The sequence below is a fragment of the Hypanus sabinus genome, chromosome 16 (assembly GCF_030144855.1).
Source record: "Hypanus sabinus isolate sHypSab1 chromosome 16, sHypSab1.hap1, whole genome shotgun sequence".
NCBI classification, from domain to species: domain Eukaryota; kingdom Metazoa; phylum Chordata; class Chondrichthyes; order Myliobatiformes; family Dasyatidae; genus Hypanus; species Hypanus sabinus.
The window spans coordinates 56,365,311-56,383,461 of record NC_082721.1 but is presented as its reverse complement, the minus strand read 5'-3'; the positions used below and the strand labels follow the sequence as shown (position 1 = coordinate 56,383,461).

The 18,151-nt window shown below is 42.4% G+C and overlaps 1 protein-coding gene across 1 annotated transcript in view; it reads right to left on the bottom strand.

Annotated features, from left to right (window-relative positions):
* LOC132405905 (adhesion G protein-coupled receptor E3-like) overlaps positions 1-16,474 on the bottom strand; it is a 60,373-nt gene extending 43,899 nt beyond the window's left edge. Inside the window, exons 1-3 of the mRNA XM_059990883.1 lie at positions 16,212-16,474; positions 1,779-1,838; positions 975-1,121 (exon numbers count right to left, since the gene is read on the bottom strand). Of these exons, the coding sequence (XP_059846866.1) occupies positions 975-1,121; positions 1,779-1,838; positions 16,212-16,377 (373 nt within the window). The 5' untranslated portion in view covers positions 16,378-16,474. The remainder of the gene's footprint in view (positions 1-974; positions 1,122-1,778; positions 1,839-16,211) is intronic.
* Between the last annotated feature and the right edge of the window lie 1,677 nt (positions 16,475-18,151).

The following is an 18,151-nucleotide window of genomic DNA, read 5'->3' as shown; positions in this document are numbered from 1 at the left end:
AATTCCACGTCCTATTCCCATTCTGATATGTCTATCCATGGCCTCCTCTACTATCAAGATGAAGCCACACTTAGGTTGGAGGAACAACACCTTATATACCGGCTGGGTAGCCTCCAACCTGATGGCATGAACATTAACTTCTGTAACTTCTGTTAATGCCCCTCCTCCCCTTCTTGCCCCATCCCTGACATATTTAGTTGTTTGTTTTTTTCTCTCTCTCTGCCCATCACTCTGCCTGTTCTCCATCTCCCTCTGGTGCTCCCCCCACCTTTCTTTCTCCAGAGGCCTCCCACACCATGATCCTTTCCCTTCTCCAGCTCTGTATCACTTTCACCAATCACCTTTCCAGCTCTTAGCTTCATCCCACCTTCTCCGGTCTTCTCCTATCATTTCGCATTTCCCCCTCCCCCCACTACTTTCAAATCTGTTAGTATTTGTCTCTTCAGTTAGTCATGACGAAGGGCCTGAAACGTCGACAGTGCTTCTCCTTATAGATGCTGCCTGGCCTGCTGTGTTCCAGCAGCATTTTGTGTGTGTTTGGATTTTGGTTGATAAGTCTTGGTGTGATGTAAACCAAAAGGAAGACACTGCAAACCTCTGCAGATCAGGAGAGAGAAGAGCCAGTCACAGACACAAACTCAGACCCTTAGAGCCAGTCACTGTCACAGATGGAACCCTCATAGCAGGACTGGCCAGTTGTCATTGAAGTGGAGCAATTTTACTTTGATGAGAGCAGCTGGGGGTGGGTGATCTGCATGTTATGTTGTGAGACGCCTAAGGAAGGAATGGTTAACACTGTTCCATCTCTCCAGCCCCACTCAGTGAGCCCAGTCAAGTATTGAATAGATGTACAACATCAGAAACCAACTGAGGTCAAGTCATTCAGGGATCCTCACTCCCTGCATTGGTCCATTGGTGGTGAACCTGGTCTGGGTGATAGCGATGCCCGGATGGAGTACAGGATAGAACAGTACCTTTACAGCTGGACTCTGTGGAACCAGCAAACCTTCTGTCTCCAGAATCAGAGTAAAATCCAGCCTTACATGTACAGTAGAAGCTTCCCGTGTCATTGTGACACTCTGCATTGGGCCCACAGCTCTCAGTAAGACACAGGTTCTGGTCTGTAACAGGGAGAGATCTCATTAGTACATAATCAAGGTGTACCAGGAGATAGTACACCAAGACGAGGCAGAGAGTCTGGTCTAGAGCAGACTAAACCCTTCAAGCAGCACTCAGACAGAGGCAACTGGTCCATGATGGCTCAGGAGAAGGGGGTGGTCTCTTGGGGCCTCTCACCACCCGAACAGCCCAAGGCCTCTGTACTGCCTCTAAACCTTGTCAAGAGTAAGATCATGTCAGTGCCAAGGTCCCTGCACGGCTTCTAAGCCTGGTCAGGAGTAAGATGAGCTCCACTTGATTGGATGAGTGTGACTCCATATAAAGCTTCTCCATGATCAATCTAACCCTTTTTCTTCCTACATTGCCCATAGTCCTCCATTTTCCTACATTTATGTGCACATCTAATCTGTTAAATGTTCCTGTTAAATCAACCACCACCATCACATCTGGCATTGATTTCCAAGCACCCATCGTCATTCTGTGTGTTAAAACATACCTCTGCTCACTTTAAACAGAGCTAGTGTTTCCCTCAGGAATGCGGTCAAATCCTCACTCTACATCCTTGTGGTTTGTTGTAATGCCTGTACAAATTTGCCACTTATCCCAGTCACTGAGCGCTCGCTGTTTCTACATTCACTTTACGGAGAGATGGAACTTACCTCCACCAGCAGGTGGATGGGCAGAGCTTTCCTGATCCCAGATGCTGCACAGACAGACCCCTGGCATGGAGAAACAGGGTAAAACATTAAACACTGAGAGCTATGAATCATACATGAGTTAGGAATAACATTAACATGGGAACATACAAAACCTACAGCACAATACAGGCCCTTCGGCCCACAAAACTGTGCCAAACATGTCCTAACTTTAGAAATTACGTAGGCTTACCCATAGCCCTCTATTTTTCTAAGCTCCATGTACCTATTCAGGAGTCTGGTAAATGAGCCTATTGTATCTGCCTCCACTTCCATTGCCTGCAGCACTCACCACTCTGCGTAAAAAACTTCCTCCTGACATCTCCTCTGTACTTACTTCCAAGCATCTTAAAACTGTGCCCTCTCATGCTAGCCATTTCAGCCCTGGGAAAAAACCTCTCTCTATCCACACGATCAATGCCTCTCATCTTCTATACACCTCTATCAGGTCACCTCTCATCCTCTGTCGCTTCAAGGAGAAAAGGCCGAGTTCACGCAATCTATTCTCATAAGGCATGCTCCCCAATCCAGGCAACATCCTTGTAAATCTCCTCTGCATCCTTTCTATGGTTTCCATGTCCTTTCTGTAGTGAGGTGACCAGAACTGAGTACAGTACTTCAAGTGGGGTCAACAATTAACATACAACAATTAATCAGCATCGCTCTTCTTGATGAGTGATAGTTGTTATTGACTTAAAGTAACCAGTTTTCCACATTAGATCTCTCCTTTGAGCGCTAAGGAGGACAGAGGTGAAGAAGTTTATCATGAAACGTCTGGAACCTGGGGCTCAGCCAGATGAAGGCAGAACCATTAACCTCAACGACACGGGGGAACATCAAGGATCAACTTTACGTGCCATATACGATTACATGTATTAGGTGTTTGCTGTGATGTGTTGGTTAGGGCACGACATGCAATAAAAATAACATTTAACAATTATAAAGAATAAGGAATTAGATAAAAGAATAGATATGGAATAAAATGTGCACAAATCATAAGTCCCAGTATGTACTTAAAGCATTACAAACGGTGGTTTAAAGTATTCACAATGCAGTACAGTGGTGTGTAATAGATAGAAGGAGTTGGCGGGGGGGGGGGGTGGGGGCTAACAAGAATGGTTGATTTCAACAAGCTGTGACAATGGGCAGTGGAGGGCTCTCTCTGAGGCGACTACCAGATCTATAACATTGCTACTCTCCTGGAGTTACGCCCGGCAGCCATGTTGGTTATCTGACTCCTTTCTTGTTCCATGGCAATACCTAATGTTTTATTGGTAAATCTACAATCTTGGTAGGAAACGTGCTCTTAGCGTGAAATTCAAAATGTTTGCATATTCCTGAAATTGAAAATTAAAAATAAATTGCTGGGAACACTGACTCAGGAAAATCACACAGATAGTGTTCCAGGTCTGAGACACAAAGAGTTTGTCAGGGACAGAGATTGTATCAGAATGTGTAATGTGGAGAGAAACACTCAGATAGTGTTTCAGAGAGACAAAGACTGTCAGAATGTGCTGAGGAGAGAGACATGGACATAGTTTCAGATCTGAGACTGTGTCAGAATATGTGCTCTTGACTGAGACACACCTGGTTTTTCAGGTCTAAGCCTGTCAGGATTTGTGCTGTGGAGAGAGACATGGCAATAGTGTTTCATAAGACCATAAGACATAGGAGAAGAATTAGGCCAGTCTACCCATCGAATCTACTCCACTATTCCATCATGGCTGATCGCAGAGCTCACTCAGCCTGCCTTCTCGCCATATCCTTTGATTCCCTGACTGATCAGGAAATGATCAACTTCTGCCTTCAATATACATTGGACATGGCCTCCACTGCAGACTGTGGCAGAACAATGCACAGATTCACCACCCTCTGGGTAATAAAAACTCCTCTTTACCTCTGACCTAAAAGGTCACCTCTCAATTTTGAGGTTGTGCCCTCTAGTTCTGGATAACCCCACCACAGGAAATAGCCCTTCCATATCAAGCCTATCTAGTTCTTTCAATATTTGGTAGGTTTCAATGAGATCACCCCACATTCTTCTAAATTCCAGTGAGTACAGGCCCAAAGCTTCCACACAGTCTTCATATGTTAACCCCTTCATTTCCTGAATAGTCTCTGTGAACCTCCTCTGGACTCTCTCCAATGACAACACATAATTTCTTAGCTATGGGGCCCAAAACTGTTGGCCTGACTAGTATCTTCAACTTAGTAAGCCTCAACATTATGAACCTGCTCTTATATTCTATTCCCCTTGAAATAAATGCCAACATTGCAGTTGCCTTCTTTACCACAGACTCAACCTTTGGGGAATCTTGCATGAGGACTCCTAAATCTTGTTGATCTCTGATGTTTGAACCTCCTCTCCATTTAGATAATTGTCCACACTATTTTTCTTTTTGCCAAAAAGCATTATCATACATTTCTCAACACTGTAATCCATTTGCCACTGTTTTGGCCATTCTTCCAATTTGTCCAGGTCCTGCTGGAGTCACATTGTTTCTTCATTGCTACCTATCCCTCCACCTACCTTCACATCATCTGCAAACTTTTCCAAAAGCTATCAATTCCATTATCTAAATCATTGACAAACAATGTGAAAAGTAGCAGTCCCAACACTTACTACTATTCACTGGAAGCCATTCAGAAAAGGCCCCTTTTATTCCTGTTCATGGCCTCCTGCCATTCCTCTATCAATGCCAGTATTTTTCCTTTAATACCACAGAATTTTGTCTTCTTAAGCAGCCTCATGTGTGGCACCTTATCAAATGCTCTAACAGATTTGCCAGGCATAATTTCCCTTTATAGAAACCATACTGAAGTTGACTTATTTTGCAACTGGTCTCCAAGATGAGGTCCTGAAACCTCATCCTTAATAATAGACTCCAACATTTTCCTACACATTGAAGTTAGGCTAACTGGCCTATAATTTCCTTTCTTTTGCCCTCCTCCCTTCGTAAAGAATGGAGTGACATGTGCAATCTTCCAGTCCTCCAGGACCTTGCCAGAATCAAGTGATTCTTGAAAGATCCTGACCAGTGTTTCTCCTCAGCAACCTCTCCCAGGACTCTGGGATGTAATCCATCTGTCCCAGCTGACTTATCCACCTTTAGATCTTTCAGTTTGCTTAACACATTTTCCTTTGTAATAGCAATGGTACTCACTCACGAACCTTTGGCACACTGCTGGTATCTTACACATTGAAGACAGATGCAAAGTACTCATTAAGTTCATTTACCATTTCTGTGTCCACCATTATATGTACATCCACAATATGTAGATAAGCCTACAAGTGGAGAGGTATCTGGTATTGGGAAATGAACCTGATCAGGTAGAAACATAGAAAATCTACAGCACAATATAAAGCTATGCTGAACATGTCCTTACCTTAGAATTACCTAGGCTTACCCATAACCTTCTATTTTTCTAAGCTCCATGTACCTATCCAGGAGTCTCGTTTCTGCCTCCACCGCTGTTATTGGCAGCCCATTCCATGCACTCACCACCCTCTGCGTAAAAAAATTACCTCTGACATCTCATCTATACCTACTTCTAAGCACCTTAAGACTATACCCTCTCATGCTAGCAATTTCAGGCCTGGTAAAAAGCCTCTGACTATCCACACGATTAATGCCTCTTATTCTCTTGTACACCTCTGTCAGATCACCTCTCATCCTCTGTCACTCCAAGGAGAAAACACATGTTCTCATAAGGCATGTTCCCCAATCCAGGCAATATCCTTGTAAATCTCCTCTGCACCCTTTCTATGGTTTCTATGGTTTCCACATGCTTCCTGTAGTGAGGCGACCAGAATTGAGCACAGTGCTCCAAGTGGGGTCTGACCAGGATCCTATATAACTGCAACAGCTCTTAAACTCAATCCCACGGTTGATGAAGGCCAATGCATCGTATGTCTTTTTAACCACAGAGTCAACCAGTGTAGTAGCTTTGAGTGTCCTATGGACACGGACCCCAAGATCCCTCTGATCCTCCACACTGCCAAGAGCCTCATCATTAATACTATATTCTGCTATCATATTTGACCTACCAAAATGAACTTCCTCACACTTATCTGGCTTGAACTCCATTTGCCACTTCTCAGCCGGTTTTGTATCCTGTCGATGTCCCACTATAACCTCTGACAGCCCTCCACACTATCCACAACACTCCCAAACTTTATGTCTGCAGCAAACTTACTAACCCATCCCTCCACTTACTTATCCAGGTCATTTATAAAAATCATTAAAAGTAGGGGTTCCAGAACAGATCCCTGAGGCACCTCACTGGTCACCAACCTCCATGCAGAATATGACTGGTCTACAACCACTCTTTGCCTTCTGTGGGCAAGCCAGTTCTGGATCCACAAAGCAATGTCCCCTTGGATCCCATGTCTCCTTACTTTCTCAATGGGGTAGCTTATCAAACGCCTTGCTAAAATCCATATACACTACATTTACTACTCTACCTTCATCAATGTGTTCAGTCACATCCTCAAAAAATTCAATCAGGCTCGTAAGGCATGACCTGCCTTTGACAAAGCCATCCTGACTATTCCTAATCATATTGTGCCTCTCCAAATGTGCATAAATCCTTCCTCTCAGGATCTTCTCCATCAATTTACCAACAACTTAAGTAAGACTCACTGGTCTATAATTTCCTGAGCTGTCTCTACTCCCTTTCTTGAATAAGGAAACAACATCCACAACCCTTCAATCCTCGGGAACCTCTCCCATCCTCATTGATGATGCAAAGATCATCGCCAGAGGCTCAGCAATCTCCCTCCCTTTTTGGCAAAAGATTTTGCCAAATCTTTTGGCATAATGATGCCCAAATATTTGAAAGACTCTGTGTGCTATGCCCAGGGGTATCGACTTTCAATTTCTCTTGGTGGTCTATAGTAATATGAAAGTAATTAGGTTTTATCTATGTTGATATTGTATCCTGATAATTGACCATATTGTTCAAAGGATTGCATCAATTTAGGCAAAGAGTATGTTGGTTGCCCTAGATAGATCAAAATGTTATCCGCGTAACAAGCCAATTTATGCTCTGTCCCTTTAATAGTAATTCCCCTGATATCTTCATTTTGTCTAATGTATTGAGCTAATGGTTCCAGATATAATGCGAAGAGTAGCGGTGACAACACTGTCTTGTGCCCCTTTCTAAGGTAAGACTATTTGATAAATATCCATTGATTTTAATCCTAGCAGTAGGATTTTCATGTAGTGTCTGTATAGTTTTAATAATTCTGTCTTGGAAACCAAATCTATGTAAAACTCTGTAAAGAAAATTCCAATTAACCGAATCAAATGCTTTTTCAGCGTCCACACTTATCTCTATTGCTTTGATTTGATTTTTTTGTATATGACCCATAATGTGAAGTGTCCTTTGTATATTGTCTTGTGTCTGGCATTGTTGTATAAAACCTGTCTGATCGTTACATATCAGTATGGGTAGAAACTCCTCTAATCGTTTGGCCATGATGGAGGTAAATAATCTATAATCTACATTAAGAACGGATATTGGTCTAAATGACCCACGTTCCATTTTATCCTTGCCTTTTTTCAGTATAGCTGAGATTATTGCTTCCTTTCAACTGGGTGGCATTTGTGCCTTTTTTAGAGCCCGGTTCAGTGTGGGGAGTTAAACAGGAATTAACTCATTTTTAAATTCTTTGTACCACTCTGCCATATACCCATCTGATCCTGGTGACTTGCTTAATTTAAGCCTACTAATTGCAGCTTTTAATTCAACTTCAGTTATGTCAGCAGTCATCCTTCTATTTTGTTCTTCGCTTAAAGTGGGTAACTCTAGAGAATTCAAGAAGGTGTCAATTTGGGTTATGCTTCCCCCTGGAACTTTGGAATATAGAGTTTCGTAAAACACTTCAAAAGCTTCACTTAGGTTATTTTTTATCATTTTCGTTCTTGGGTCCCTAATTCTATGAATTGTATTTTCTGCTATCTTTTTTTTTCAGTTTCCACGCCAGTATTTTCATAGATTTCGATCCACTTTCATAATGTCTCTGTTTCAGAAACATTAAGTTTTTCCTGATTTCTTGCGTAGCCAAATTATTTATTTCATTCCTAATTCTTTTAATTTCCCCTAATGTATCCTGTGCCAAATTCAATTTGTGTTTTTTCTCTAGTTCCTTCAGCCTATTTTGTAATTCCTCTAATGTTTTATTCCTTATTTTTTTCTTATATGGTATTGCTATAATTTTCCCTCTTAAGACCGCCTTCAGAGTATCCCATAAAATGGGAGGTGAAACCTCTCCATTATCATTACATTCTAAGTAGAGACCAATTTCTTTTTTAATTTGTTCCTTAAAGTACAGATCATTGAGTAGACTTGAATTTAGTTTCCAAATAGTATTCTTTGGTTGTAGGTCAAAATCAACAGATAAATATATAGGTGCATGGTCACTTACATCTATTGTCCCAATTCCACAGGTGTTTATTTTGTCTTTGTCTTTTCCAAATGTTATGAAATAGTCTATTCTTGTATATACAGAATGGGGAGCAGAATAATGAGTGTAATCCCTCCTGTCAGGGAAAAGGTCCCTCCTTATATCAATTAAACCAACATCCTTAAAAAGTGTATTAACTTTCTTATGTAAAGATTTTATTTCATAGGTTTTTCTATTGGAAGAGTCTAAGTTTTGTTGTAATTGTAAATTTAAGTCTCCCCCACATATCAGGAGTCCTTCTGTTTCCGTTACCATAATATCAGTAATTTTCTGAAAGAAACCAATATCACTTCCCAGGGGTGTGTATATATTCAATAGAGTAACTGAGTTGCCATCTATATTCCCCCTTACCCGAATATATCTGCCCGCTTTATCTCCCATTTCGAATAATTTTTCAAAATTTAGCTTACTTGAGATAAGAATAGCAACTCCTCTCCTATGTCCTGATTTATATGAGGAGAAAAACAGATTAGTGAAGCCCATTCTCTTTAGTTTTTTATGCTCATTATCACTTAAATGAGTTTCCTGTAAATATACTACATGGGCTTGTTCTTTTTTCATTTTGGATAAAATTCTCTTACGTTTGATTGGATTTAATAGCCCATTGACATTAAAAGAAATGATTTTACCTTGTCCTTAGCCATCTGTATTTATCTGTCAATGTATCATTGAAATTAGAACAAAACTTAATCGATCCACTCCCTGAACAAATAAGAAGCAAGAAACACAAATAATAACAAAAATGGCAACGAATGTGTGATTTCAAGGCTGAGGTCTCTAGTAGCTGACCCTGCGTTGAGCTAGAGGAAATGTCTAGCTGTGGGGGATAACCCCTCCTACTTGTGAGTTGAGGGCCCCCATTGCAGTATTCATAAAAGTCAGTGAACAAATCCATTACACAGAAAAGATTTCCCTGTGTACTCCTATATACACACACACACACACACACACACACACACACACACACACACACGTATATATATATATATATATATATACACACACACACACATACATACACACATATATTACATACATACACATATATGCACACATATATATATTCTCATTTTGGTGGGGAAAAAGGAGCAAGTGAGTGAATAAAGAATAACAACTAAGTATTTCTACTATTTCTCTCAGCCTCCTCCCGTCTCCTGCCTTCTCGATTCTTGCACTATTTCCCAAGCGGAGCAGGATAATTCCTCAATCAGGCTTTCCCTCGTTTTGGTCATGCTGATGAGCAACCCTCTGGCCTTCATGTCTGTAGTTGCCTCTTCCACTGTCTGGTACAACCACATCCCGTTGTCATAAAACACTCGAAGTTTAGCAGGATACGGAGTTTGAAATCTAACCTTATTTTGCCTTACTTCGCTTTACTTCAGAGTATTCTTTGCGTTTCTGGGGGTCCATGGGGGGGTGGTAATCTTGGGTGAAGTATATTAATTTATCCTCTAAAAACACTCCGTTCTTACCCCAGGCCCTTCGTAGAATCTCTGCCTTGGTGCTGTACCAAAGGAATTTAATTATTATTGAGCGTGACTTTCTATCCTGGGTAGGTTTCGGGAATAACGTGCAGTGGGCTCTTTCAATTTCCAGCTTCATAGCCGGGGGAAGATCAAACGTGTCCCACAGTAATTTTCCGACAAACTCCGTCATAAACGAGCCCTCTGCTCCTTCGGGGACATTGTAGATTCTGATATTTTTCCGCTGTGATCTTTCCTCCAGGTCAAGCAGTTTACCTTCTTGGTGATTTAATATTTTTATTATCTGATCTTCCACCTTCTCAATTCGAGTCTCTGCCACTGCTATTTTTTGATTGACGCTGGCGAGCTCTGCCCTAATATCATGGAGCTGCTGCTTTATATCTTTCTGGACCTCCATTGATTCTTTCAGGATTTCGAAGATATTCGCTGTTTCACCTGAACGAGGCCCAGCGTCCGCCTCGCTAGCACGCAGTCAGGTAAAAGAGAGCTGCTCGCTGCATTCCTCTCGGACGCAGGCTCAGCAGTGTTGCTTTTTTATTTCCATTCCTTTTCCCCTTTCTTGCCCCTCTTTTCAGTTTAAATATTTTTTGAAAAAATACTATATTTGATGGGTTAACAGGGCTTAATACGTATTTTTCCGGAGGAGCTAGTGACTTAAGCTGCCATTCTCGACGATGACGTCCCCGGAAAACTATTGACCCATTCCTATTACTAACTTCCATCCACAGAGACTCCGTAGACAACCCATGGCTTCCTGCTTTTCTGCAGCCATGACATTATCTCAGGTAGGCCATCTTCCCCCAACAGTACTCAGTCAGGAGTGCTTATTATTAAGGGGGACAGCCACCTGGGTACTGTCTAGCATCTGCCTCTTGCCCTTCCCTCTCCTGACTGTTACCCACTTATCTGTCTCACGAGGTCTCAGTGTGATTACCTGCCTATAGCTCCTATCTATCACTTCTTCACTCTCTATGGCCAGACAAAGGTCATTGAGCTGCATCTCTAGTTCCCTAACGCATCAGGGTCAGGTGTCAGATCTCTCAATAGGAGAGCATTTTGGAGATAGCAATCACACTTCTGTCACCTTTACCATAGCATTGAAGAGGGATAGGAATAGACAAGTTAGGAAAGTGTTCAATTGGAATAAGGGGAAATATGAGGCTATCAGGCAGGAACTTGGAAGCATAACTTGGGAACAGATGTTCTCAGAGAAACGTACGGAAGAAAAGTGATAAATGTTCATGGGATATTTGCATGGGGTTCTGCATAGGTACGTTCCAATGAGACAGGGAAAGGATGGTAGGGTACAGGAAACGTGGTGTTCAAAGGCTGTTGTAAATCTAGTCAAGAAGAAAAGAAGAGCTTATGAAAGGTTTAAAAAGCTAGGTAATGATAGAGATCTAGAAGATTATAAGGCTAGCAGGAAAGAGCTTAAGAAAGAAATCAGGAGAGCCAGAAGGGGCCATGAAAAGGCCTTGGTGGACATTTCTACAAGTTTGTGAAGAGCAAGAGGATAAGACGTGAGAGAGTAGGACCAATCAAGTATGAAAGAGGAGATAGCAGAGGTAATGAATGAATACTTTGCTTCAGTATTGACAATGGAAAAGGATCTTGGCAATTGTAGGGATGACTTACAGTGGACTGAAAAGCTTGAGCATGTAGATATTAAGAAAGAGGATGAGCTGGAGCTTTTGGAAAGTATCAAGTTGGTTAAGTCACCGGGACTGGATGAGACATACTTCAGTGAGAGGTGAGGGAGGAGATTGCTAAGCCTCTGGCAATAATCTTTGCATCATCAATAAGGACAGGAGAGGATCCGGAGGATTGAGGGGTTGCAGATGCTGCTCCCTTTTTCAAGAAAGTGAGTAGAGATAGCTCAGGAAATTATAGACCAGTGAGTCTTACTTCAGTGGTTGGAAAGTTGATGGAGAAGATCCTGAGAGGCAGGATTTATGCACATTTGGAGAGGTATAATATGATTAGAAATAGTCTGCATGGCTTTGTGAAAGGCAGGTCGTACCTTACAAGCCTGATTGAAATTTTTGAGGATGTAACTAAACAAACTGATGAAGGTAGAGCCATAAATGTAGTGTATATGGATTTCAGCAAGGCATTTGACAAGATACCCTATGCAAGGCTTATTGAGAATGTAAGGAGGCATGGGATCCAAAGGGACATTGCTTTGTGGATCCAGAACTGGCTTGCCCACAGAAGACAAAGAGTGGTTGTAAACAGGTCATATTCTGCAAGGAGGTCGGTGACCAGTGGTGTGCCTCAGGGATCTGTTCTGGAACCCCTACTCTTCGTGATTTTTATAAATGACCTGGATGAGGAAATGGAGGGATGGGTTAGTAAATTTGCTGATGACACAAAGGTTGGGGAGTGTTGTGGCTAGTGTGGAGGGCTATCAGAGGTTACAGTGGGACATTGATAGGATGCAAAACCGGCTGAGAAGTGGCAGATTGAGTTCAACCCAGATAAGTGTGAGATGGTTCAGTCTGGTAGGTCAAATATGATTGGTGAATATAGTATTAATGGTAAGACTCTTGGCAGTGTGGAGGATCAGAGGGATCTTGGGGTACGAATCCATAGGACACTCAAAGCAGCTGCGCAGGTTGACTCTGTGGTAAAGAAAGCATACGGTGCATTGGCCTTTGTGAATTGTGGGATTGAGTTTAGGAGCTGAGAGGTAATGTTGCAGCTATATATGTTACATGAACGTGGCAGTGGACGAACCCAAGTGCAGAACATGGGTGCGGAGACAGAGTCGGGAGGCATTATTGACATAGTGAGCGTTGAATCGGTATCCAGGAGTGATGCTAGACTTAGAATTGGCGGTCCTAAGAACCATGAAACAAGGTTACTCACACCGGAGTCGACCAACGAACTGGCAGCTCCTTGTTGTGATCACGGGGTCTTTATCCTGCATTTTCTGATGGAAAGCAAGTGTGTGTAGTTAGTGGAACTGGGAATGATTGGAAACTAAATGAGGGGATTGATGCCCAATCCGTGAGGTAAATAGCAAGGTGGGGGATTGCCAGAAGGGACCATGACAATATAGGACCCTGGTTAGACCCCATTTTGTTCACCTCACTACAGGAAGGATGTTAAAACCATAGAAAGGGTGCAGAGGAGATTTACAAAGATGGTGCCTGGATTGGGGAGCATGCCTTTTGAGAATAGGTTGAGTGAACTTGGCCTTTTTCCTTGGAGCAATGGAGGATGAGAGGTGACCTGATAGAGGTGTATAAGATGATGAGAGGCATTGATTGTATGGATAGTCGGAGCCTTTTTCCCAGGGCTGAAATGGCTAGCATGAGAAGGCACATTTTTACGGTGCTTGTAAGTAGGTATGGATGAGATGTCAGGGGTAAGTTTTTTACTCAGAGAGTGGTGAGTGTATGGAATGGGCTGCTGGTGACAGTGTTGGGTGCAGATATGATAGGTTCCTTTAAGAGACTCCCAGACATGTACATGGAGCTCAGAAACAAAGAAATATAGAAAACCTACAGTACAGTATAGGCCTTTTGGCCAACAAAGTTGTGCTGAACATGTCTTTACCTTAGAACTACCTTAGGCTTACCCATAGCCCTCTAGTTTTCTAAGCTCCCTGTATCCATCCAGGAATTTCTTAAAATACCCTATTGTTTCAGCCTCCACCACTGTCGCCGGCAGCCCATTCCACGCACTCACCACTCTGAGTAAAAAAAAACTGCAACATTACCTCTCGGCTCTTCAACTCAATCTCACGATTGATGGAGGCCAATGCTCTGTATGCCTTCTTAACCACAGAGTCAACCTACGTAGCAGCTTTGAGTGTCCTATGGACTTGGACCCCCAAGATCCCTCTGATCCTCTCCACTATCAAAAGTCTTGCCATTAATACTATATTTTGCCATCATATTTGACCTACCAAAATGAACCACCTCACACTTATCTAGGTTGAACTCCATCTGCCACTTTTCAGCCCAGTTTTCATCCTAGCAATGTCCCGTTGTAACCTCTGACAGCCCTTTACACTATCCACAACACCCCCAACCTTTGTGTCATCAGCAAATTTACTAACCCATCCTTCCACTTCCTCATCCAAGTCATTTATAAAAATCACAAATCTATGTTTCTATTACTTCTTCACCAGTATAATTTTCCAGTGTCCAATATAACTCTCACCTTCCTTTTACTCTTTATATAACTGAATACCTTTTGGTGTCCTGCTTTAGATTATTGGCTAGTTTGCCCTCAAATTTCATCTTTTTCCTTCTTATTGCATTTTTAGTTGCTTTTTATTGGATTTGAAAAGCTTCCCAATTATCCAGCTTCCCACTCACTTTTGCTGCCTTTTCTGCACTTTCCTTGTTGAATGCAGTCCTTAACTTCCTTTGTCAGGTGCAGTTACCTCCCCCTGCCATTTGAGAGCTTCTTCCTCTGTGGGACATATCTATCCTGCACCTTGTAAGCTATTCTCAGAAACTTCACCTACTTCTGCTCTGACATCATCCCTGCCAATATCCTTCTCCAATCCATCTGGGCAAGCTCCTCTCTCATGACTCTCCAATTGCAGTATGAATTCAATCATACTATGATCACTGCCTCCTAAGGGTTCCTTTACGTTAAGCTCCCTAATAAGATCTGGGTTATTACACAACACCCAATCTAAGGTAGCCTTACCCTGAATAGGCTCAACCACAAGCTCTAAAAAGTCATTATGCAGGCATTCAACAAATTCCCTCTCTTGTGATCCGATACAACTTGATTTTCCAAATCCCCTTGTGTATTGAAGTTGCCCTTTATAATTGTGTCATTGTATTTGTAACATGTCTTTTCCAGCTCTCGTTGCTATCTCAACCCCATACCTAGACTACTATTTGGAGGCCTATACATGATTTCCGTAACTACCTTTGTAGTTTCTGAACTTCATTCAACAACTTTCAACATTCTCTAACCCTAAGTCACCTCTTTCTAAAGATGTAATTCCATCTCTTACCAACAGAGCCATACCACCACTTAGGTCTTCCTGCCTGTTCTTTCAATACAATATACCTCCTTTGATGTTAAGCTCCCACCTATGGGCATCTTTTAGCCACGATTCAGCCTCGACGTCATACAGGCTAATCTCTAATCCCAAAATTCCCACTTTTGAGGTCCTGCTTCTCAGCTTCCTTCCTACCTAACTCCCCTTTTTTCAGGATCAAAAAGTCAAGTTTCCAAATATCATCCCACTCCTTTCCACTAGCAAATTCTGCAGCAACTTTCGCATCACAACAATACAAACAGATAACTCCAGTTTCCGAATCATACATAAATATTTCTTGTAGCTGAATGTTTATGACCTCATGAGCTTTCGGTGTAGCAGTTTCTACTATTTTGTTAAGCCATTCAACTTTAACCAAATTTGCAGTTCTTTTGTGCTTCACACTCTTCGCTTCTTTTGAATTCGACATAGTGAATCAATATTTTTTTTCAATAAAAACTTAGTAAGCTATCTACAGGATTTGAAACAGATCTTTGTAAACTTTACGATATGAACACTGTCCACCAAAGATGGCTGCCGCCCTGATGCAGCTGTACAAACCGGAACAGGAAAGGTGAGGTGACATAAATTAGTGACGTGCATTGTGGTATTTGAAAAACCGACTAACTAGTTAACAGAATCATTAAGCTAAAAGATTATTTTCAACAAGTATAATTATTAATTACTACACAATTTTAGGTAACTAACCTTTTGCGTGCGCATTAATTTCTTTTGTGCGCTGGTTGAAAAAGGTGTGTGCATGCGCACACACGCATAGTTTAGAGGGAACATAGCACACAGGTACTGTGACAGAGACACTGAGACTATGTCAGAATATGTCCGTGGAGAGAGAGATACACAGACAGTGTTTCAAGTCCGAGAATGTGTCAGAATGTGTGCTGTGGAGAGAAACCCTAGATACTATTTCAGAAACACAGAGACTGTGTCAGAATATGTCTGTGGCGAGACATGGAGAAAGTGTTTCAGGTTGGAGACCACCTCAGAATGTGTTGATAGGAGAGACACACAGAGTGTTTCAGAGAATCAGAGACTGTGTGAAAATGTGTACTTTGTAGACAGGCACACAAAGTATTTAAGAGACACACACTGTATCAGAATGTGTGTTTACTGTTTCCAGTGGATGAGTGTATACTGAGTCTGCAAAAGAGTCTCATTAACACAGGTACATTGTCCACTTACTCTACCTAAGTTTTCACTTGATGTTTGTACCTCTCAATCCAAGAGTAATTGCAGATTGAATTTAAAGTGTTACCTTCTCCTTGTCATTTGGACACCATGACATGTCAACTTCCTGCACAGTCCAAAATAGTGGAACATAATGAGTGAAGCAGCAGGTTGGGGAGGTGATTTTAAAGAATATCTACTTTGTTTCCGATGCTGACAGTAAGACACATGGGTGGGTTTCAACTTACCGAGGAATGCCAAGTAACTCTTTCTCATCTCTGTCACTTCTTCTCCACCGGTAAGACCAGTACTCAGTGCGTTAACAAGATGTGTGAAATCTGTGGCTTTTGAAAGAGTTACGTCAGAATTTTGTAATGCTCTAAGATCGAGGTTGTGCCGAGTTGTGATGCCCATTGAGATTGTAGCTAAATTTCTGTGATTCTTAGGTTCGTAAGGATGGTCTTGGGGTCAGTGTTTTGCTTTAGAGTTCTGATTAGGGTTTATGGATGGGGATGAGGGGGAGTTAGCGGTCAGGGGCGGGACTCCAGGATTCTCTGGGGTTTGGGTCAACAGGCAGTGAGGACGAAGACTAGTGTACCCTCTATCAAGGATCCTGGTTGACGGGCTCCAAGAATTGGGGCTGGTGACCCCTCCAGGCCTATGAGTCCTGGGGTTGGAGGTCCTCATGAGTCCAGATGAATTCCCATGATTGATGAGTCCTGGTGTTGATACTGGAGGTTGAGGGCTGAAGTTTGAAGCCCCTGGATCAGCATGTCTAGAAGTTGGATGCCCAACATCCGTGTCTGCAAGTCTAGGACAAGGTCAACCAAGGGTTGGGGGGGGGGAGAGAGAGAGGGAGAGGGAGAAGGAGGGAAGGAGGGAGGGAGGGAGAGAGAGAGAGAGAGAGAGATATGGGTGTGTTCTGCTGCTCTTTTGTGTTGTTGTCAATGTTACTTGTATTGATCTGCTGAACATGGTAAATATTATATTGGTGTCAGAATGTATGGCAACATTTGTGTGCTTCCTGCAGCACCTTCTTGGGTTGTTTTGGTTGTTAATGCAAATAATACATTTCACTGTATATTTCAATGTAACTGTGATAATAAATTAATCTGAAATCTATAAAATATGATATAAGAACTATGATTATCTGAAGTCTGGAATGTGGAATCTGAAATGTGCTGTGGGACTGAGTTACCCCAAAGGCAAATCCACTTGTGCTCAAGATGACTGAACATATTTGGCTGTTTGTTGTGTCTAACACAAACAGTGGGCTTTCACCTTACTCTCCCAGAGAATAAATCACTTTACGTACCTTTAAATCTTTCCTTGGCAAGTGGATGGTTATGTAATTCGATCCAACATTCAACAGGTTGTCCAGGAATGTCTTTGTTCTACCAAAGGTTATAGACAGCACTCTCTAATCCAGATGCAGAAAGGTGACTGTGATTGCCATCACGTTCGAAGGTGTGACATGTCTCCCTAGTTCTGTGGTTGTCATAAATTTTAGTTCTGAGAGACATTTGTAACTGGGTCACAACGGCTGCTTTAATCCACTTACACTACTCCAAAGTGCTGGTACCATTGGATGTGAGGCTGTGCATCCACAGGGTGCTTGAAAAATCTGGGACTGCAACAATATTCCAGAGTGAGGAGGAGGCCACTGAATCTGTGTAACATTAGTGGGCTCAGGAGCACACTTAAACACACCCAACTTCAGAGTTTGTTTGAAGGCTGGCTTACCAGCAGTGGTTTGAAAATACAGCACCTGCTACTCAGAGGCGAAGGATCTGTGGCCTCTCTCCCCACTAACCCTGCCCACATCCTCCTCTAGTTTGGAAAACAGCAGCCGGCCCACCAGCCAGCTGCATCAAATAGTCACCTTACAGCTAATCTAGTCAGCAATGCTGCTGCTTGAGGCAATGGGGTGGTGCTAGGTTGCCTGCAGAAGTTTGCACAGGGTGCTGAGGGATGATCAGGGGTTCTGAGTAGGGCCAATAGGTGTTGATTGGCGCCGCTGGGTGTTGAGGTGCTGAAGGGTGCTGATGTATACCAATTGGTGTTGAGGGGTATAGAGGAGTGCTGATGTGCGCTGAGAGCTGCTAAAAGGTGCTGATGGGTGCTCATGGTGCTGATGGTTATTGAGGGGTTCTGAGGGGTAAAGTGGTGTTCCCTTGAACAGCTTTCC